General features: G+C 37.7%; 10 protein-coding genes across 10 annotated transcripts; 4 read left to right on the plus strand and 6 right to left on the minus strand.

Annotated features, from left to right (window-relative positions):
- Positions 1 to 202: 202 nt before the first annotated feature.
- On the plus strand, positions 203 to 1,087 carry CIM1 (mitochondrial HMG-box protein CIM1; the record flags this gene model as incomplete). Its single annotated transcript, XM_033913360.1, has 1 exon — positions 203 to 1,087. The coding sequence occupies one exon, from the start codon at positions 203 to 205 to the stop codon at positions 1,085 to 1,087; it is 885 nt and encodes a 294-aa protein (XP_033769251.1).
- A 198-nt stretch (positions 1,088 to 1,285) lies between these two features.
- TRS33 (Trs33p) lies at positions 1,286 to 2,092 on the minus strand (the record flags this gene model as incomplete). The annotated part of the gene is made up of 1 exon (XM_033913361.1): positions 1,286 to 2,092. One exon carries the CDS (start codon positions 2,090 to 2,092, stop codon positions 1,286 to 1,288), a length of 807 nt encoding a protein of 268 aa, XP_033769252.1.
- A 297-nt stretch (positions 2,093 to 2,389) lies between these two features.
- On the minus strand, positions 2,390 to 6,772 carry RPO31 (DNA-directed RNA polymerase III core subunit RPO31; the record flags this gene model as incomplete). The annotated part of the gene is made up of 1 exon (XM_033913362.1): positions 2,390 to 6,772. The coding sequence occupies one exon, from the start codon at positions 6,770 to 6,772 to the stop codon at positions 2,390 to 2,392; it is 4,383 nt and encodes a 1,460-aa protein (XP_033769253.1).
- Positions 6,773 to 7,639: 867 nt separating this feature from the next.
- On the plus strand, positions 7,640 to 8,944 carry RPT5 (proteasome regulatory particle base subunit RPT5; the record flags this gene model as incomplete). Its single annotated transcript, XM_033913363.1, has 1 exon — positions 7,640 to 8,944. The coding sequence occupies one exon, from the start codon at positions 7,640 to 7,642 to the stop codon at positions 8,942 to 8,944; it is 1,305 nt and encodes a 434-aa protein (XP_033769254.1).
- A 520-nt stretch (positions 8,945 to 9,464) lies between these two features.
- On the plus strand, positions 9,465 to 11,168 carry RTC5 (Rtc5p; the record flags this gene model as incomplete). The annotated part of the gene is made up of 1 exon (XM_033913364.1): positions 9,465 to 11,168. The coding sequence occupies one exon, from the start codon at positions 9,465 to 9,467 to the stop codon at positions 11,166 to 11,168; it is 1,704 nt and encodes a 567-aa protein (XP_033769255.1).
- A 226-nt stretch (positions 11,169 to 11,394) lies between these two features.
- On the minus strand, positions 11,395 to 12,858 carry RIO1 (protein kinase RIO1; the record flags this gene model as incomplete). Its single annotated transcript, XM_033913365.1, has 1 exon — positions 11,395 to 12,858. One exon carries the CDS (start codon positions 12,856 to 12,858, stop codon positions 11,395 to 11,397), a length of 1,464 nt encoding a protein of 487 aa, XP_033769256.1.
- An 872-nt stretch (positions 12,859 to 13,730) lies between these two features.
- GCY1 (glycerol 2-dehydrogenase (NADP(+)) GCY1) lies at positions 13,731 to 14,669 on the plus strand (the record flags this gene model as incomplete). Its single annotated transcript, XM_033913366.1, has 1 exon — positions 13,731 to 14,669. The coding sequence occupies one exon, from the start codon at positions 13,731 to 13,733 to the stop codon at positions 14,667 to 14,669; it is 939 nt and encodes a 312-aa protein (XP_033769257.1).
- Positions 14,670 to 14,915: 246 nt separating this feature from the next.
- On the minus strand, positions 14,916 to 15,495 carry PFY1 (profilin; the record flags this gene model as incomplete). The annotated part of the gene is made up of 2 exons (XM_033913367.1): positions 14,916 to 15,283; positions 15,483 to 15,495. The coding sequence occupies 2 exons, from the start codon at positions 15,493 to 15,495 to the stop codon at positions 14,916 to 14,918; spliced, it is 381 nt and encodes a 126-aa protein (XP_033769258.1).
- Positions 15,496 to 15,769: 274 nt separating this feature from the next.
- Positions 15,770 to 17,158, minus strand: LEO1 (Paf1-complex subunit LEO1; the record flags this gene model as incomplete). The annotated part of the gene is made up of 1 exon (XM_033913368.1): positions 15,770 to 17,158. One exon carries the CDS (start codon positions 17,156 to 17,158, stop codon positions 15,770 to 15,772), a length of 1,389 nt encoding a protein of 462 aa, XP_033769259.1.
- Positions 17,159 to 17,428: 270 nt separating this feature from the next.
- UBP2 (ubiquitin-specific protease UBP2) lies at positions 17,429 to 21,250 on the minus strand (the record flags this gene model as incomplete). The annotated part of the gene is made up of 1 exon (XM_033913369.1): positions 17,429 to 21,250. The coding sequence occupies one exon, from the start codon at positions 21,248 to 21,250 to the stop codon at positions 17,429 to 17,431; it is 3,822 nt and encodes a 1,273-aa protein (XP_033769260.1).
- Positions 21,251 to 21,521: the final 271 nt, after the last annotated feature.

Below are 21,521 nucleotides of genomic sequence, written 5' to 3' on the forward strand. Positions count from 1 at the left end.
CCTTTTGTATCATTGTTTTATTACAACTGTGTAGAGTGAGGCGTTCAAGCGTTCTTCCCAAGAATTATTACTTTTCTAACTAAATCATTTTGAGTATCCCCACGGACACCCCTTGAGGCCTTTCAAACCCTTTTAGCTGATCAGATCATAACTACGTTGAAGCACGATAACAACATTATAACAGGAACTATAAAGTACTCGAATGAAGGTCACTTTATTATTGAAGGCCCAGCTCTCACCTGTTAGCTATACGACAAAGAAATCTTTCCAAAGACAACTCAACCGCACTCCATACACCGCCTTCCAATACTTCTTCCAACTTGAAGTCCAAAAATTGCATAACGTCTCAAAGTATGAAGATATCATAAATCATGTAAGAGGGAATAGCAATTTCAAAAGGTTCGCAAGAAATGAGTGGGACAGCATGTCATTGACTAAAAAAAGGCTTTACTATGCATCCTTTTGCCAGTCAATGAACATTGACATTTGGAATGTCAGTAAAGTTGAACTTGCCAAAAGATTAGAAATTCCCATACCGGTAATGAGTGAGTATTTACTATTTAGGAATAAGTTCAAGGTGAAATTTGATTCTCATTGCAGCTCTTTGGAACGTAAAGATCGTAAAAGTATTCCAAGACCTTCTATTACTAGAAAGGCTGCAACTACAGATATATGTTCAAAGAACCGTAGCAACGCATCCGTCAGCAAAATAAAACCTCGGAAGCGATTAGTGGCGATGAAAAGGATTTCTCGTTCAGAGAACATTGCAGAAAGTCATTCTGGCGAAGCCCAAAATTACCTTTATGATTACATGAAAAGGTTTCAACAAATGTGCAAAGAATGCCGATATGCTTGGAACGAAAAGGTTGACTATGACCAGAAACTAGAAATTAGAAAAAAATTACAGCTATGGAGGTCAAAATTTGAGGAGATGATGGATAACGAAATACAAATATTGCAAAAAAACATGGATACCATGTCAAAGTTTGGTCTTAGAAGTGAGTCTTACCTTACCGCCGCGGATCACAATACAAATACATCACCAAATAATATTCTTCCCATGGCGCATCTACTGAAAAAGAAATGATAATAGACTTTCGGGACATCAATAAGAGTCCATTGAACACCTACCATCCTAAAGACTATATATTTTAATCAAAGGAATTATTGCCCCAATTTTATAGTAAGGGTACCATTCTGAAAACAGTTTCTCTTGTTCTATTATATACACATTTATATATATATGTATACATGTACGTTTTTAGAACAAAAATCTGTCGGACCTTTATTGCGGCATTGTGACTTGAACATGGAAGCTAATTCCCTTGGGAAAAGCTGTTTTTGGTCTATCTGTAGGCCTGTCAATGAAAGACGCCAAACAGATAACTTCCTCAGACGAATAACCTAACGAAGACAACACACCCCTAATAATGCCCACAGGTATCTCCAAAAAGGGCTCTATAATCTTTAATTCCTCATTTTTTGCATCTTCATCTAGAGAAAATGACTGAATAGGTCGATAGTCATAGTCAAGCAGGTAGAATGTTCCTCTATGGTTTGTTTTCAAATTATCGATCTGCTTACCAAATATTTGTTTCCAGACATCTCTACAAATGAACTTCATTATCAATAGAAGATCCATTTCCTTGAATTTTAAATTTGGGTTGTTAGAAAATATCAATAACTCTGACAGTTTCGATCCAATTTGGAACCCAATATTCCTCAGTCTTGCTAAAACCCTTTCCTTTTCCTCTTCTTCAGCCTTATACAGCTCATGTATCAAATTATGAGAACGTATGATATCTACTGTATGATGTTCCTCTATTTTCAGCCTCTTTATCATACTGCTGATGTTACCATTTTCTGGAGTTACATTGCTATCAGAACTGATGACTTCGCCTGATAATTGCCTCTCAATTCCCATAGCCAAAGGAACCATCTCGTTCAACAGCATCTGATAAACGGATTGACTTACTTTTGGCAATGAGTTCTCGAAAATTTGATACTGCTGTTGTGCTCTTTGCTGTTCCGTTAGCGGACCTTGTGGAGTAGATTGAGGATGCCCTACATTGTTACTATGCGTCGAGGACATGATTGCTTTTGTTCTAGCTTTATTGCCGCCGTACGTTCTCTTTTATGGCATAAGGTCTTCGGTCTCATTTGGTGAGTAGATATCAAATATTCAATATTTGACATTTTTGGTCTCAAGACGTTGACGCGAGCTTCTAAAAAAGATGCGCTGTTTCCACTGATATCAAGTAAAATCGTTTCTTATGAATAAATCTTGTTCTATGATTGTTTAACACGAAGTTATATATATATATATATACGTTAAATGACTGTAATAAAAATAATACAAATGCTTAAAAAAAGAGTAAAAACGACTACATCAGTTCGATTTTAAAACCGCCTCATTTGAGAGACTTTCAAATAGACATGGCTTAGGCACCAGATCCTTTTCGGATATATTAGTACCTTTAACGACTTTGAAGGAGCCGGTACCGATCGACATAGTTTGACCCAAAATAATACATTCAGAAACACCTTCAACGGCGTCCTTCTTCATATAAAAGGCTGCATCAAATAAATGGTCTGTTGTCTTTTCGAAAGACGCTAACTGCAAAACAGAGTCTCTCATTTTACTTAAACCGAATCTTGTAATACCCAAAACTTCACCCTTATATGTCATCACATCACCTAATAGTTGAATATGACGGGGATCGACACTCATACCGTGATTACTCATGGTATAGTTAATTTCTCTAACGATACTATATCTTGCAGCTTCGATACCCAGAACGGAAAAGACTTCTAAAACATGGTTAGTTGTAGTTCTGGAACCAATCACACCATCTGTACACATAACATCTCGCAGGCCGTAACCTTCAACTAACAACTCCCTCTTGCCGTCATCGCGAATATTAATAACCGCACGAGATATATCAGGTAAACCTTTAACGACGACATCAGGAAGCGCACGGCGTAACTGTTGCATTCTGTAAAAAACATCATTCTCACTTGGTTCTTTCGTAGATGTAGATATTGATTTTGCTTTGTACCCTTCCGGGAATACATTGATTGCAATTCGATCTTTACCGATAATATTGACATCAGATGCTTGTATTTTCAATTTAGAAGCCCTAGTTATAGCAACTGCGATATCCTCTATGGTTAACTCCAATTGTAATTTATCAATCGTACCTAAATCAATACGTACTTGAATGAAAGACAAGTTGTCTTTGTAAACATCTTGGACATAGAAAGCTACGTCAGATAACAGTGTCTTCTCCACTCTACCTTTAACCACTCTAGCAGCCCTCTCATCATTATCATTGACTAATACGGCATTGATAATAGGTGTAGAAATAACCTTGGAAGCATTGATAATTTCCTTGATACGAGGCACACCTAATGTAACATTCATGGAAGCCACACCAGCGAAATGAAAAGTCTTCAATGTCATTTGTGTACCTGGTTCACCAATGGATTGAGCACCAATGGCACCAATGGCAGTGCCTGGCTCAAGTCTTGCCTTACGGTATTTGAAAAGAGCGATCTCTAGGAACTTTCTTACTGATTTTTCACTGATTCTATAAAGCTGGCTTACAGAGGTTTTGACATTATTAGGGACGCTTTCATCTGGATCTATATCTTGTAATTCTTTGGTTGGAGGTTCCAGTAGCCCTAACATTCCCCTGGATTTTCTTAAATTAGCTAAAGCAGTGGCTTTCAAATTAACATATTCCCTTAATGAATGGTAAAAATCTCTCTCGGCATCATACTGATCCACATATTCGGCTTTGTCCAAATCTCCTCTTTTAACCAAACTTCCACTATTATCGTATCTGACCAATCTTTCCTCCAATGGTCCCAAAATTTCGTTTGCAGTTGCCATAATGGCGTATGGTAGTAAACCTTTATCTTGGTTATTGAAAGTAATATTGTATGCGTGGTCCCAACTTCTATTGAAATTGACCGGTTGTGCGTTACCTTCCATTTCCAATGGATCCAAACCATCACCACCATATGTAAATTGGACAATACCGTTGGCTGAAGTTCTGACCGTATTGTCATATTGACAAGACAAATCCTCTAAAGACTTCATTAATCTACGAGACATATAACCAGTCTCTGCGGTTTTAACAGCTGTGTCAACTAAACCTTCACGACCAGAAATAGCATGGAACAGAAATTCTGGAGGAGATAAGCCTGAAAAGAAAGAATTTCTAACGAAACCTTTGGATTGAGGTGTTTTTGAATTCTTAGGGAAATGTGGTAAAGAACGATCTTGAAAACCATCGGGAACACGATTACCAGAAATAATTTGCTGACCAACAACAGCCACCATTTGAGAAACATTCAATGTGGAACCTTTAGAGCCACAAGTGGCCATAATCAATGGTGCATTCCAATTATCTAATTCATTAATACAAACATCACCAACTTCTTCTCTAACTTTAGATAGAAGCCCACCGATCTTAGCTTCCAATGTTTGTTCTTCATTGCAACCAGGCTGTGTTTCTAATTCACCTTTATTGAATAATGTGATCAATTCGTCACACTTACGGTACGCAATTTCAACTAGTTCTTCCTTCTTTTGCTTCAAATCATCAGCGGGTGTAACATCGTTAATACCAATAGAAAATCCTCTATTACCTAAGAACCTAGCACATAATTTTGCCATTCTATTCATAGCACTAGCGGCCTCTTGAGGGCCGTAATCTCGTAATATCGTATAAAATACAGAATGCTTTTTACCATCACCCAGAACAGACTTGTCCATCACCCCACTCAAAATTTGAGAGCCTCTAATAATTACGAACCCATCGTTTTGTGACATTTCATTTGGTAGGGATTTCGATTTTGGAGGTACAAAGACTTTGTTTTTTGCGTCTAGGTTTATTACCACTGGGGAATTGTGATTTGGTTTTATCAAAAGTGAAAACACTTGTTTACCAGTCCATAAGTAATACGGCTTCATGACAGCGGGAGGCGGTATGTCAAATTGTTCGATACCGTCAGACATCATAGACAATAGTTGAGTTAATGTAGCACGATCATAGAAAGAATCTTTATGTGATATTAAGTATGAACCAGTGATAAAATCTTGTGTAGCCGCAATAATAGGTTCACCTGATTTAGGTGTTAACAGATTGTTTTTCACACCCATTAAATTGATAGCTTCTGCACGAGCCTCTTCGGTTTGTGGAACATGCAAATTCATTTCATCACCGTCGAAGTCAGCATTATAAGGTGTGCAAACACATTCATTTAACCTAAAGGTTCTCCAAGGACGGATCTTAGCATAATGCGATAAAATCGACAGTCTATGTAAAGATGGCTGACGGTTAAATAGGACCACATCACCGTCTTCTAAATGTCTTTCGACAACATCACCAATTTGTAAATTCTTGGCTAGCTTCATGCGATCACCATATCTTAAATTTCTTCTTGCATCTTCGTTTCTTTTCAGCAAATAATTGGCACCAGGATGGACATTGGGCCCGTTCACGATCAATTCTTGTAATTTATGTCTATTGTATCTGGTTACCTTTTCGGGGTATGTCAACACCTTTGCGACACGATCTGGGACGGCAACCTCGTCAATGGACAAGTTTGGGTCAGGAGAAATAACAGTTCTACCAGAAAAATCAACACGCTTACCAGACAAATTACCTCTAAATCTACCTTGTTTACCCTTTAGTCTTTGGCAGAACCCTCTGATTGGTTTGACTTTTCCGCCACCATTGGATGAGCCTGGTAGCATGGCAGGATTGACTGAGTCCGAGTTGATATACATTGCTACAGTTAATTGTAAGTAATCCCAATGCTCCATCATGTTATTGATGGAAATACCCTTGTCAAGGCCGGCTTTAATCAAAGATGAAGTCCAAACTATTTCTGTTAGCTTTACTGTCAAGTCATCTTCGTTAGATGCTGGAGAGTCTTGCATCATAACAGAAGGCCTTATACAAACTGGCGGTGCGGGCAAATATCTCCAAATGTAAGTCTCTGGTCTACCAGATGGAACGGTTGCATCTATACCAAGTAATTCACAATCTGCTGACTTAATTTGCTTGAAAAGGTTCAAAGTTTTTAATGGATTCAAATCGTCCATACAACGTTTCACATAACGCTCTAGTTCTGGGTTATGAGCGAGAACTTCTTTCCACTCACCCACCCAAATATCCTTTTCAGGAGCCGATTTTTTACCTACCCAACGAAATGTATCATGAATAATCTTCAACGCGGCTGAACCAGCACCAGCAGCGGCTTTTTTCACAACACCATTAAGAGCACCACAATGTAGACATCTTCTTTGTTTCTTACATTGGTCCAAAATCTTTTTTAGTATACCCATACGTCTTAAATTATCCACGCCTGGACGACGTAATTCATGCAAAAATTGTCTTTTATCTGTTTCTGATAACAATATTGCAGAACAGTTTTTACAGATACCTTGCAGTATTTGGATGGTGGCTTTGAAGTACCCAATGTGAAAAACAGGCAAAGCTAATTTCAAGTGACCAAAATGGCCATGGCACGATGCCAAGTTGCCGTGACAGGTTGCACATTCGAGACTGGAGGAAGAGACACCCATCTTAGGGTCTAAAGCACCATTCGCCTTGGGAGCACGATCCTTCTCTAAGTCGAAAAGATCTCTAGTAGATACTTCCACTTCAGACTGGGCGACAATATCGGCAGCGCTTAGAGCGCTAAATTCCAGCCCTTTAATTCTTTTCGGGGTTTCACTAACAACGACTTCTTTCATCGAGTTCTTCGAAATGCGGGACACGCTTACGGTTTTGAGAAAGCAGATAGGATTGCACAATAAATGATCAACTATGTAACCAACTAGTAATGAATTTAAAATTTAGCGCAGATAAAAAAAGAAAAAATGATCTAGTATACTGTCTGCAATCAACAAAAACTCTAGCCACAACAAACTAAGCAACGTTCCCCAAATCAACGATATTGTACGACTAACCTAAGTCAAGTATAACAAAGGAAAATAAAAGGCTGAATCTGCTCATTGGAACTATTTGATCTGGTGATGAGTTCTGCCAGAAGACCTTGTGCAATAATTTTGCAAAAAAATATTAGATTTCGTTTAACACGATAATTCCCGTACAGAGTGACAGTAATAAGAATGCTGCATCAATAATATGTTTATATGCAACTTGCACTTTTACCAAAACGTTTTCTATTGCATACTAGGATCTCAATCAGCATCTTTAGGATACCTGGGTCTCTTTCCACTTGTGTGGTAGAAATGAAAAAAAAAAAAAAAAGCTTAAAAGACGCAAGGCCAAATGAAACAAGTACAATTAGCGGCTGATATCCTGTACTAAGTTTAATATACAGAGTTTACGTAATGAGTATGTTCATAAATAGGCATCATCAACACTGATCCTTGCTCGAAAACCTTACTGAATTCCTTTAATAGCCATTGTTTGGAGCATATTATTACCCGGCTAATATGTGGTGGCAAAAATACATATTTTACTAAAAGGGACCCATTAATGAACTTTTAGACAGAAAGGATATGTCAAGAACTTGACTAGAACGTGTGTACGAATAACTTGTTTGTGCATTATAGAGGTGAGAACAAATTGGCAAGTTTTGATTTTAGTTTAAGATGGCCACCTTGGAAGAATTGGACGCTCAAACTTTACCAGGAGATGATGAATTAGATCAAGAGATTTTGAATCTTTCCACGCAGGAGCTTCAAACAAGAGCTAAGCTTTTGGACAATGAAATCCGTATCTTTAGATCTGAATTGCAAAGATTGTCCCATGAAAACAACGTTATGCTCGAGAAGATTAAGGACAATAAGGAAAAAATCAAGAATAATAGACAGTTGCCATACCTTGTGGCTAACGTCGTCGAAGTCATGGATATGAATGAAATCGAAGACAAGGAGAATAACGAATCTACTACTCAAGGTGGAAATGTCAATTTAGATAACACCGCCGTTGGCAAGGCTGCTGTAGTCAAGACCTCTTCTAGACAGACCGTTTTCTTGCCCATGGTTGGTTTAGTGGATCCTGATAAACTTAAGCCAAATGACTTGGTCGGTGTGAATAAGGACTCTTATTTGATTTTGGATACTTTACCCTCTGAGTTTGATTCTCGTGTAAAAGCTATGGAGGTTGATGAAAAACCCACCGAAACTTATTCTGATGTGGGTGGGTTGGATAAACAAATTGAAGAACTGGTGGAGGCCATTGTATTACCTATGAAACGTGCGGATAAATTCAAAGACATGGGTATTAGAGCGCCTAAAGGTGCCCTAATGTACGGGCCTCCAGGTACAGGTAAGACTTTATTAGCTCGTGCGTGTGCGGCTCAGACCAATGCCACTTTTTTGAAGCTAGCAGCACCTCAATTGGTGCAAATGTATATTGGTGAAGGTGCTAAACTGGTCCGCGATGCATTTGCACTGGCTAAGGAAAAGGCACCAACTATTATTTTCATTGACGAGTTGGATGCTATTGGTACTAAGAGATTTGATTCGGAAAAATCCGGTGATAGAGAAGTGCAAAGAACCATGTTGGAATTATTAAATCAACTGGATGGTTTCAGCTCTGATGATCGTGTTAAGGTCTTGGCGGCTACCAATAGGGTCGATGTTTTAGATCCCGCTCTGTTAAGATCAGGAAGACTGGATAGAAAAATTGAATTCCCACTACCATCAGAAGATTCAAGAGCTCAAATTCTACAGATTCATTCAAGAAAGATGACCACTGATGATGATATTAACTGGCAAGAACTAGCCAGATCTACTGATGAGTTCAATGGTGCGCAGTTAAAGGCGGTGACTGTGGAGGCAGGTATGATTGCCTTAAGGAATGGGCAATCTTCCGTTAAACATGAAGATTTTGTCGAAGGTATAAGCGAAGTTCAAGCAAGAAAATCAAAGTCGGTATCCTTCTATGCATAAAAATAATAATTTAATTTATCAAGCCGCCATACACATATCTACATATTTAGAACAATCCTTCATTTAAGGTCGCGTAATTTTCTTGTTATTGATACTATATATGGCCAATTGTATACTACTTACTATTTGATGAATCCAAAAGTGTAGATCAAAAGGTATATATATTCATTGAGGTTTGACTTTTTTTACTTTATTTTATTTTCTGCTGGAATTTCGCAATTTTCAAGGATGCCTTGAGGGAAAGAGAAAAGCGTAGGAGAACAAGACGCATCGAGGGCCACGGGAGCATTAAACAGTTGACCTCTCTTCAAAGCCCCATATACAGCACACATCTGTAGATGATTTAGTGAAATAGCGCTAGGTCAAAGAAAAGAAGAGATATTAGTAGAAATAAGATATCGGTACCATTATACTTTTCATACAACGATTGGTTAATCCTACCAAAGCATTCAAATTTAATCAGAATTGCAAACTTGGGGATATTACTAAAACAACTGAACCAGGTAATATTTGCGGTATTATGGGACAGTCTTCCTCCATCAATTCCGGTATTGAAGAGGGTTCTTCCCATTCAAAAAAATTCACAAATGGCAAGGATGTTTTAACATATTTCAACAATAAAGCACAGCAACAGGTCACTACACCAGAATTGGTCAGCTTCAAGGGAAACTTGCAGATTGAAAACCTGAACACACCAATTTCCCACAAAACCTTATGTAACTCACTTCACTTTCCACAAAATCATGCTATAATTGTTGGAATAGTGACTAACATGTTGAGGGTTTTGAGCAACTTCCCATTAGTGAACTCATCTTATGAACCAATTACAGGATACGGGTTATTAAAGTGCATTTTGTTGTTAAATAGGGCACGATGTGCAAAATTTTTGAAACTCAAGTCGTATGATCAACTAAAACTACTGTTTATCTCTTTATCACTACAAAAAACCGACAAAGAGGAATTATCCGAAGGGAATGAAAACGACGGACGCAAGGAGATGAATATAAAACAAATAATAGCTGGGTTCGATGATGTTGATACTGAAATGCTGTGTATTCCTGCGGATTTTATGCTTCAGTTTCTAACTTGGCTTTTGATTCTAACCGTTAAATGTCCCACCACCAATTCTAAATTGGATAACGGTGAGACGCATGACCAATGGGGCAATTTCAAAATCTCAGCACTGAATCTCCTTAGAACAATGAATCCAGACGTGGTGGGCGATATAGAATCACATTCGATAACATTTCAACAGTTTTCTACTGCAATAAGAACTGTAATGCCCAATCTATTAAAACCACTAGAAAATTTAATGGAGCACTTTTTTTATTTGCAGAACGATTTAGTTGATCATGACACTAACTTATCGAGTATTCAGGACTCCAAGATTATGACTCCGGCACTGTTAGCACAGTTATCTACGGGACTACCAAAGGAATTATTTATACAGAAGCTACAAAGCCTATACATTGGTAGGAAAAGTGGTTTCTCGATGAGGTCTTTGCAAGCGAAAGTGTTCAAGTGGATGGCTCCTTCAATTTTAGTTGTTAGTGGAATGAGAATAACAAATTCTGAAGAATACGCAGCTAAGAAAAACCCAAGGTATCGCCACTTTCTTGAAGAATTTCCTAAATTAAAAGAGTCAGATCAAAAAATGGATGCATCTCATTTCAATAAAAAGAAAACTACATTTGCTGTGTACATAGACGATCCATGGAAAGTAACAAACAAAGATTATTTTGGTGATTTGAATACGAGAATAATAGAAATATCACCCAGGCAAGATATTTATAAAGTAAACCAAAAAGGTACGATTTATTTCAATACGATTGGTGGCGGAATTGGAATTGGAGATAAACAACCACTGATCAAACCGGCGTCTAAGAGATACATACCAGGGAACGTGTCGTTGACTTTTGACAGCACATTAGAATTTGCTGTGTTCAGGAATACCGGTTATGGAGGATCATTAGACCCTGGCTTATTATCGATGGAAAGAAAGGAGGAAAGTTCCCTTTTTGAATTGCATTTTTTGATTCAAGATGTCGAGGTGTGGGGTTGTGGTGGTGAGAAGGAATTAGAAGAGCAAATTAAACAGTTAGCATGGGAAGAAGCAGAATCTAAGAGAAGACAGCAAATTAATTTGAGAAGCTTGGGAGAAGACCGTGCCTTACTGGAAATGGCAGGTTTGGTTGGCCAACACCAAGGTGGTGGTTCAATGTGAGGCTCTGCTTTTTTGCATATGTTTTAGTTGTTGAGGTTGATTGAAAAATCAAGCCACCACATAAAGCTATAGTTTATTTCATTATTTATTGCACTTGTATTTAAGGTACAAAACTTTTATACTTATCTTATACTTTTCAGTCCTTAACTTTTTTAGTTAAATAATTTATCTACTTTCCGTCCGCCAACTCTGGACAACAATTTCCAAATGTATTAGTGCGGGGGTGTTATTTCTTTGATTTCGTTTTCTTCACCAGTTTTTTCTTGATGTGCTTCTTAACCTTTGTTTTCCTTTTTTCTCTTTTTGCATCTTTAGCTTCCTGCTTACGCAATTTTTTGATATCTTTGTCTTCATGTTTCTTCCCCTTTAAAATTTTTGGTTCGTCGTCGTCATAATACTCGCGGTCTTCACTCCCTTCCTCGTCCTCTTCTTCTCTTCCACTTGAGCCGTCTTCTTCATCATCTGAAAATTCCTCTGAGCCAGAACTACATTCGTGGTCAGCATTATCAAATTCAAATTGCTCAGAAGCAGCAAAATTGCGTTCATTATCATGGGCAATCAAGCTTTTCAACAAGTCAAACTTACCATCTGTATATCTATCAAAATCCCTTTCCTCTAATCCACCCAGTGATCTAACCAAATGCAGCGACCTAAATATTTCATCTTCTGCTTCATCTTGTTCACTAGATTTTATTGGTAGATTGCTAGCAATGTATTCAACTAAGGCGGTAACGTTGCTATAATCACCCTTGAACTTTTCCAAAGTTTCTGATATGACAAATTGGAAAATAACTCTTTCAGGGAAAATACTGATTCCCATTTTCTCGAAATAAAGATTGACGTTCTTGATATCCATCCTCAAGAAATCCAAACTCATTGGATGCTCAGGTTCCACACTTTGAGAAACATCAATCATATATAATTTATCATCATGGATTATGGTATTATACTCTGATAAATCAGCATGAACTAGGCGACAAACTTGGTACAGCAATCTCATATAAGCTACCATAGTGTGATAATAGTGGAAAATCTCATCACGATCCTTGTATGGATAATCTTTTAATTTAGGTGAGGCAAACCCATTACCTCGGCTTAAAAATTCCATTACTAAGACGTTGTTCTTAACTTCTATTGGCTTAGGTGCCGGAATGACGCCACTTTGATGAATCCTCTTCAGATTTCTAAATTCCTTCTCAGCCCAAATTTTAATCATTTTCCTCGGATTATGTTGAGATCTGGAATTTCTGAATCTAAATTCACCATCAACATATCTCTCACGATCTTTAAAGACTAGAATAGACGTCTTATAGATTTTGATGGCGTATTCTGCACGGGGTCCATCTGTCTCTAAAACTTCGTACTGGCCCGTTTCTTCATCTATTACGGGTGCTTTACCGGTACCTGCAAAAGCGTGATAAACATTGGCTTCTTTTCCAGTACTCAAGCAACCGTTCAGATCCGCAATCACACCTCTAGTGACCATAGATTTCAAAAATCTCATAGTTCTCGGATCCAGGACATTTTCTACAGTAGCTCTATTGGCTTTATCCTTTGATGTTTTTGCCCTGCTGAATGATAATTCATCAGTCTTTATTTTGTGACTATACTTCTCTAAGAGCTGGTTATTGATATGGTCCGAAGCTCTCTGCGACACAGACAGTGCGTCAAATTTATCCTCCAATGGCATCATCTTCAAAATAACAGAGTTCGATTCTATAAATTTGCTTCAAGTTTCCTTTTACTAATTTTTTCAAGTAATGTATCTTATCTCATCTCATCTCAATTTCAACTTTCACTATAAAATTTTTCAGGTTTCTGCGCGCGCTAATGTCCCCCGCATACTGCTTGATAAGTAATATGAGACTATTTCAGTTTGTTAGGGAAAAGAAAAGATGCTGTTCGGACTCTTTGCTCAAGATAGCAAAAAGGCTGTATTAGAAAGAATTAGATGATGATATCTCGATCAGGTCCAGATTTCTTTTGAAAATATCAACTCTATTACAATATTTTCTCTTTTCCTAACTTTCACTTACTAAAATACTAGAAGCCCCTTCGATGTCTAACATGTGTAATGTATATGATTGAGTGATTATACTGCGAGTCTTAAGTGCTTGAAGAACTTATCTCTTGTTAGCTCCCTACGGAGTGCACAAGAATTGTAGGTTATAACACCGGCTAAAAATCGGGGCAGACAATTCCGGGGAAGAACAAAGAAGGGCGGCCTTTTTTATCTCTCATTGTCATAGCAAGATCGTTTCGCTTTCTCCAGAAGGGGGTAGAACCAATCTAGCACGCACACTGCAAGCACGGCTTAGTAATATGCCTATGAGGCATAAACTCGTGTGACGAATTGTAAACCGTCGCTCTTCTTAATTCTTTAGAGTAACAACCGAGCTTTTAGGAAAAAAATCGTGACAGTAAGGAATTGCTTTACTGGACGTATAAAACAGGGAGAATCAAGACGTTCCAAAGGCTTGATCGTCGTTGAAGGTTTAGCAGGTACATTTCAGCAAACTAATTTCAGATAACCTTTCCGTACTAAATCAAAATAAAAAAAAAATGCCTGCAACTTTGCACGATTCTACGAAAATCCTATCTTTAAATACCGGAGCCCAAATTCCCCAAGTAGGTTTAGGAACGTGGCAGTCAAAAGACAACGATGCTTATAAGTCCGTTTTAACCGCTTTGAAAGACGGTTACAGACACATTGATACTGCTGCTATTTACCGTAACGAAGACCAAGTCGGTCAAGCCATCAAAGATTCAGGTGTCCCTCGGGGAGAAATCTTCGTTACTACAAAGTTATGGTGTACACAACACCACGAACCTGAAAAAGCCCTGGACCAATCGCTAGAAAGATTAGGATTGGACTACGTGGACTTGTATTTGATGCACTGGCCAGCCCGTTTAGACCCGACTTACGTGAAAAATGGAGACATATTGAGTGTACCAACAAAGGAAGACGGTTCCCGTGCAGTAGATATCACCAATTGGAATTTTATCAAAACCTGGGAATTAATGCAAGAACTACCTAAGACTGGTAAAACTAAGGCTGTTGGAGTCTCCAACTTTTCTATAAACAACTTGAAGGATTTACTAGCATCTCAAGGTAATAAGCTTACACCAGCTGCTAACCAAGTGGAAATACATCCATTACTACCTCAAAATGAATTAATTGACTTTTGTAAAAGTGAAAACATAATGGTTGAAGCTTATTCTCCGTTAGGTAGTACCGATGCTCCACTATTGAAAGAACCGACTATTTTGGAAATTGCTAAGAAAAATAATGTTCAACCTGGTCACGTTGTCATCAGCTGGCATGCACAAAGGGGTTATGTGGTTTTGCCAAAATCTGTGAATCCTGATCGAATCAAAACGAACAGGAAAATATTCACTCTATCTAATGAGGACTTTGAAGCCATTAACAACATATCAAAGGAAAAAGGCGAAAAGAGAGTTGTTCATCCAAACTGGTCTCCTTTCGAAGTATTCAAATGACTGTGCTTGCGTGTTTTTCGAATGGTTATAATATGTAAATAAACTAAACATAAGTGTATCCAGTGTCGATATTCTTAAGACTGTTTCATAAATATGTTAAATACCAGGATGTGACTACATATAAAAAGTGCGCCTTTTACAGTAATAATTAGCGTCAATCAATAAAATATTTGTAAAGTAGGAAGCGAAATCCCGCAGATGCCAGAATAAGTGATGTATTAGGCAACAAGACTTTGCCTGCATAAATCAGTATTGAACGCCAATCAAGTAGTCGGCCAATTGTTCGACAATCTTGGTGGCCTCGCCGGCTTGTACAGTTGGTGGATAATGAGCAATAATAACGGTTTGCTTAGTTCTTACACAAACAACACCTTCAGCGTCATGTCTACCATAGATACTTCTATCGTCAGCCCTCAACAACATGAACTTTTGGCCTTGAATATGCAAACCGTTGCTTTGTAGACCAGCTGGATTGTCGAAGCCTTGAACGATTTCACCAATTTCGTTTGGTTGCAGAGACAAGCCACCAGAAGTAGCCCAAACAGCGTCACCTGCTCTCGAGTAGATGACAGCTTTGTCAACTTTACCGGTTCCTATCAAGTTATCAGTGTATGCTATTTAAAAGAAAAAAAAAAGCCGTAAAGAAATTCATGCTCGAAATTTCATACATTTTTTTGTCGTTTTAGTTAGTAATTCATTCTGGACAGATAACTTTCGAACGTAGGCGCGTCAATAAAAATCGGGCATTACCACTGAGGCTAATACCTGACTCTTTCCCTGCTCAATCAATTGACAATTGTCCCATTCACATACCTTGCCAAGACATAATTTGCAATCGTAGTTGGGTTTATGAAATGTATGTTTATCTTTACTCAAAGATCACACAGATGTTTTAAGAAGGGAATGGAAAAGGGTCAACTGGGCCTTAAAAAGAAAAAACAAGTGCAAAAGCGGGTAATAAATTTCGTACAAAGACATTTAATAGTCAAAAATCATAGTAAACTTCCAACACTGCAATGTCGTACTAAATGTTACAACTTGCCATCACTCTATCCCTTTTCTATTATACATAGTAGTGTATACATAAAGCAGCACCTCTTCTAATCTTCGTCTTCATCGTCCTCAATGACTGCAACCCTTCTTCTCTTCGTCTCATTCCTATCCTTTTCTTCTTCCTCCTCCTCTTTGTACATCGCGGCTCCTTCTCTTTTCAAATTTCTTAGACGAGCTGCGTTCTCTTCATCCGCATCCTCTTCTTCTTCTTCTTCTTCCTCCTCATTATCTTCGTCGTCGTCAAACCCAGCCTCCTCTTCTTCATCATCGTCAACTAAGAAATCATCTTCTTCGTATTCATTTCTTCTAGAAGCTCCGTAGGCAGTGGGGGAATTCTGTTTTCTAAATCCCGTTTCAAAAGCGGCATCTGGGGATTCTTGTTTCTCCTTTTCTTTGAGCTGTCTTCTCCTTCTGTCTCTTAAAATCTGGCTTTGCTTTTTCTCCAACTCCCTCTTCTCCACTTCAGGATCCATATTTACAATATATGTTCCAGGACCCTTGTTTTGTCTTTGGTTCCTTCTTATAACAGCTTTACTTAGTTTTTGGTGTATTTTTGAATTCGTGGAAGTTGGAATAAACATCAATGTTTTTTTTATTTCACCGCCCTCGTAACATTGGATTAACTCTTGTTGATCATGCGATACTGTCAAGAATGTATTGCTCGTATCGTTGACCAATATATCTGTACATTCTTCGCCAACTTTTAGCGAATATGTACCGTCTGACCACTGCACTATTTGTGTATTTGATTCTTTAAAGACATGTTGGTCTTTATCACGGGAATATCTCCATCTAACAGTATTCTCGTCAATCAGACGGTCGTCTAATTGGTCCTCCCTAGAAGCTGAATTGCTTGTCCTTTCGTTAACTTTGGCTTCAAAGCTTGGGGGGTCAAAAGGAATTGGATCGATAGTTAAAAAGTTGGGAACTCTGGCATAGAAAATCTCGTTATGAGACGCCGTTTCATTAATGTTTGCTTTGCTTGGTATAATATGTCTAACAAGCTCTACATTCTCCTCTTTAAAAGTATGAGTGGTCTCATCTTGATCAGAAAAGTCATTAGCATCCTCACCATAAAATTTTCGTGTGTACATGGCTTGCTCCTCTGCTTCATCATCATCTAACCCAAGACTTTCTCTATGACGACTTCTATGGTTGATACTCTCTTCGTCGCCATCTTCATCACTATCACTATTACTATTTCCAATGTCTGATTTCTTACTGTCACTATCGTCATCGTCATCATCGTCATCTCCAAATAAATCATCTAGTTCTGCATCTTCCTCTTCTTTAGTACCATCATTTCCGTTGACTTTCCTGTCATCATCATCTTGTGAGAAAGCTGTTTCCTCGTTACTTATACTATTGGCGGTGGCATCGAGGTTATCGGTAATTTGCTCATTCTGTGATTGCTCTTGTAGGCTTTCAGATGACATTTTAATTGTAGTCCAGTATACTTATTTAAAATAGTTTAATTTGACCGCCTAATTTACATACCCTTTATTCTTCATGACTTTTTTCATCTGTCGTATTTTTTTCCATGAGCTTGTTCTCTTTTTTTTTTTGTTTTCCGTTTTCCTGTTACGTCGAAGATAGTCACCCATAACGATTGTATATTGCAAAGCTTTTTACATAATAATGATACTTACGGCAAAAGTGGCATTTTATATATCCCCTTTATAATAAGTAATATTTCTTGGTTAACGCTATTCGAGAATTCTTTTTAAGGGCTCAATATCAGCTTCTTGTCCTTGCTTGACATACACTAGGAAATATGGAGTTGCAGTATTGCCCTCATTGAAATTGAAGACTTCGTCCTCCTGGACCTCACTGATGGTTTCATCATTGTATTTTCTCCAGACGCCATTGTGGTTCCTGTCCTTGATGTATATCCAATAGTGGCCATAACTTGCCTCACCACGATGAATAAAAACCGAAAACAGTGAGTATCCGTATTCTTTAAAATCGTCAAATTGATGGCTTATTTTCTCCTCCAAACTGCTGATATTATTGTATAAGCTCATCAATTCATCATCGATGTTGTTAACATTGTTTCTCAATGTTTTTATCACATCATTATTAGCCTCTGTTTTCAAAGGTGTTTTCTCTACGAGGTTCGATTCCAATAGCTTGATACTCTCTAAAAATGCATCCTTTCTCGTAAGTCCTGAGTCATCACGACTCAACAGTTCTCTTTGTCTACTTTTCATCACCTTCAACTTTTGTTTCATTTCTTCAGTTTCTTTCTTTTTTGCTAACAGTAAAGTGTTTTCTGTATCCGCGTATCTGTCCATGTAAATAACTTCTTTGAATGGCAAGGGTTCAATGGACTTAAATGGCATTAGTCTTTCACGATCGTAATAAACTCTCTGAATTTGTACCTGCAAAATGGTAGGAAATGTTGTGACAGCAACTGTACGTTTAACATCACCATACTCTTCCATCGTTAGATATTCGTCTTTAAAATAAGAATCAAACGCATCATAAATATCTTTAGGATGGTCGCCGATATTTATCAGTAACGAGAGAAATCTTTCAACTTTTGTGCGAACTTTATCTGTTGCGGACAAAGGAACAATACTTTGCTTGGTAGTGCCATAAAACAGTTGCTTGATCAAGTCGTATTGCTCGTTATCTTCATCATATCGGATAGGTTCTGAACCACTTTCTATTTGAAATAACACGTTTCCTATACATTCAGTAACATCTTGTTGTCTACCCATTTCTAGAGCATTTTCTAATTGATCTGAACTAATTTTTGCCACACGTGTAGGTGAAGCTAATCCTGTGGTATCGTCCCTCTCAGTTACTTCAAAATCGTTTGATTCAACTTTTTCAGTGTTGTTAGCATCCTTATCAACATCGCCATTAGGGCTATATTCCATTTCTAAATCAATTAAGCTTGGATCATTTTCTATTGTAGTAGGGACGTCATGGGTTGCTTCCTCTCTTGAATCTGAAGAGTTTGCTGTTCCATTAACTAGTTTATTGCCTTCCACTTCAAATTCTACTTCGACATTACTTGGGGCAAATGCCAAGTATGCTAGCTCTTTTGAAGGAGTTACACATCTTTCTCTTGAATGAACCATTGCATAGAAAAGATTGCGAAGTTGGTATATAAATTGAATAGATCTTTCTACTTCACCCCTACTAATTTCTCTTCCACCAATTCTTCGAACATGCCCACTGTTAGAGAGGTGGTCGTTGAAATTTTCTACCGTCTTTTGATATTCCAATATATATCTTCTTAGTGGCGCTATGGAGAAGTAATATTGAAGTAAGGAATTTAGATAACAGGTATTTCCGATGTTATTAATACCGGTTGGCCAATTTTCTGGCGGCAAAGAATTTGGATCTATCGTACCTGTTAGTAAGAAATTGGTGATTAAATTTGAATTCCTCTCTATACTAATTTTGGTCAACGCTGCCTTCAAAATAAGAAATTGGTCGGGCTCATAAACATTCTCATCAAACCACTTCTGTTTGAAGATTTTCAAAATGGTTTCGTCAGAAGCATTTTCATTTACTTGAAGAAGCTTTAATGCCTCTCGGTAATCAATCTTTTCTGGGCCATAATAGTTTAAAAACTGTGGGCATTCCTCTGTTAAAAAATTGAACAAATCAAGACTTCTCTTACTAATAGCGATAGTGTAAAGTGCTCTATCGCAATCCAATTTTAATCCGGGAGAGTCATTAATCTTGACCGAATATGCAGTTTTTATAATGTCTTCATCAACTGACTCATCAATTGAAAGTGTGTCGTATGCTTGCGATAAAGCTCGATATGGCTCATGGTCAACGTAAAATTTCAGCTTGTCAGATTTGGTATATTTGGCCAATAATCTTAGAGCATTTTTCAAATTCGTTAAATGATTGGAAGTTAATTGGCTCCTATTTGAAGTTTCAAATTTGTAAATAGATAGTAAAGTCGCTTCATTTAACTCGGAAATATTGCACTCTTTAGGGTCAATTTTGAACATTAACAGAGCGTTTTCTAGAGCTTCTTGGCCTATAATATCCTGTTTTCCACAGTAGGCAATCAATTGGTATGCTCCTTTCCTATTTGCAATGTATGTCAGTGCATCAAAATACAGCCCAATATTTTCAGGATCTAAAGAAGATAAAGATTCGTAGTTTCTGATTATATCTCTATCAGTATAATAATGTGAAACGGAAAGATTAACGAAATGAGGTTCTGCGTCCAAAGGTGAATGAGATTTCTCATTGGAATTCAACAGAATTCTGGCTCTGGATTCTCCTAATAAATGAAACCAAGGTGATGTCGAAAAAGAAGTCTGTAAGGAAGATAGTCCCTTAACGCTTTTCGTGTTTTTCAAAGGAGAACTAGGTGCCAATAATGAAGTGGATAACTGGCCCCAAAATATTAGTTGTAAACACTTTCTCACGTATGACTCTCGAGTTTTTCTTATCTCCAAATCGTTCACATAGCCCACCATATCTGGAGGAACGTATTCAGTAAATGGCTCATTAGTTTCCTCATCAATTTCTGAGCTTGCTTGAAATCCATACTTGGATGTTAACCATTCAGGATTCAAGTTAGTGTTAAGGGCCAAATTTCCAGAATCAATTGTCTTTATAGGTTCTAATTTGCTCTTTCTCATCAAAGGTCCCTTGAAAATTTTAAAAAGCGTGTAAAAACAGTCAGCTTGAGATGGCGTATCCTTCTTATCTAGTGAATCATTTTTTAGACACATAACATTGTATCTGTTCTTAATCGCGTCGGTAGTAAAACTCTGATGCTCTTCTGGTGAATTAAACTCGGGTTTAAAAATTTCAATCAAGATGAGTTTGTTGGTATCATCGGAAACATAAATGCCGTAATCCATCAAATTAGGGTCGGAAGGATCGAAAGTTGAAAGGTCTACGCGATCGTATTCATGCAAATGATCTAGTGAATGGAATTGAGTAACACCTACATGTTTCTTCAACCGTTCTAATTCTTGGCGGACTTTCACAGTAACCTTCAGATGATAAATAGGAATTTTAACAATATCATCAAAACTTGAAATTAGCTGCTCTGTCAGTGATGGATTCAAGATAACGGCCTGAAAGACATATATTTTGTTATATCTGGAGCATGAAATGGAATCGTATTCGTTTTTTGTTTGAAAAACCACTTGGTCGGTTAATGAACCCAGGCTGTTAGAGCGAATACTACTTCTAAAAGTTGAGTAAGAAAGCATGGACTCCCTTATAATACCAGTGGTTTGCAGGCCCTTTTCTATGACCTTCGGGTCTGTGGAGTTAAGGAAAATAGTGTCACAAAGTATATCGTCCAAAAGTCTGTCAGAAGTCTTCAATGGTAGGCTGGTGGCAATATCTGGATACAGTAAATGTTTTCCATCGTCAACATCAACAGGGGCTGACTGCTGGTTTACACTTGTCTCGTATAATGGGCAGTCCTCTATAATAGTATCATTTTTATCAAGGTTGTTTTTATCCTGGTTTAATAGTTGACTATGATGGTCATCAATTACGTTTTGAAGTTCATTATCTTCGTTCGACATTTCCTCACTTCTTCTCAATCTTAACCAAAAGCTTTCTTTTTAATTAACCACCCTATTATCAACAGTGGCCTCCCTGTTTTATGCAATATTCTTCAATGGCAAGTCGTTTATTTTCCAGACTATGGGTACTGTATTTTTTACTTTAGTCAACTGTAACTCTTACTTAAAGATCCAGTTTGTACTCACCCTTAGACTATGAACCCATACCCCATCTTAATATTTATAGACAGCGGATCAATTCCTGTCATATTGGTCATATAGGCGTTAAATG

Source organism: Saccharomyces paradoxus, chromosome XV (assembly GCF_002079055.1).
Source record: "Saccharomyces paradoxus chromosome XV, complete sequence".
NCBI lineage: Eukaryota > Fungi > Ascomycota > Saccharomycetes > Saccharomycetales > Saccharomycetaceae > Saccharomyces > Saccharomyces paradoxus.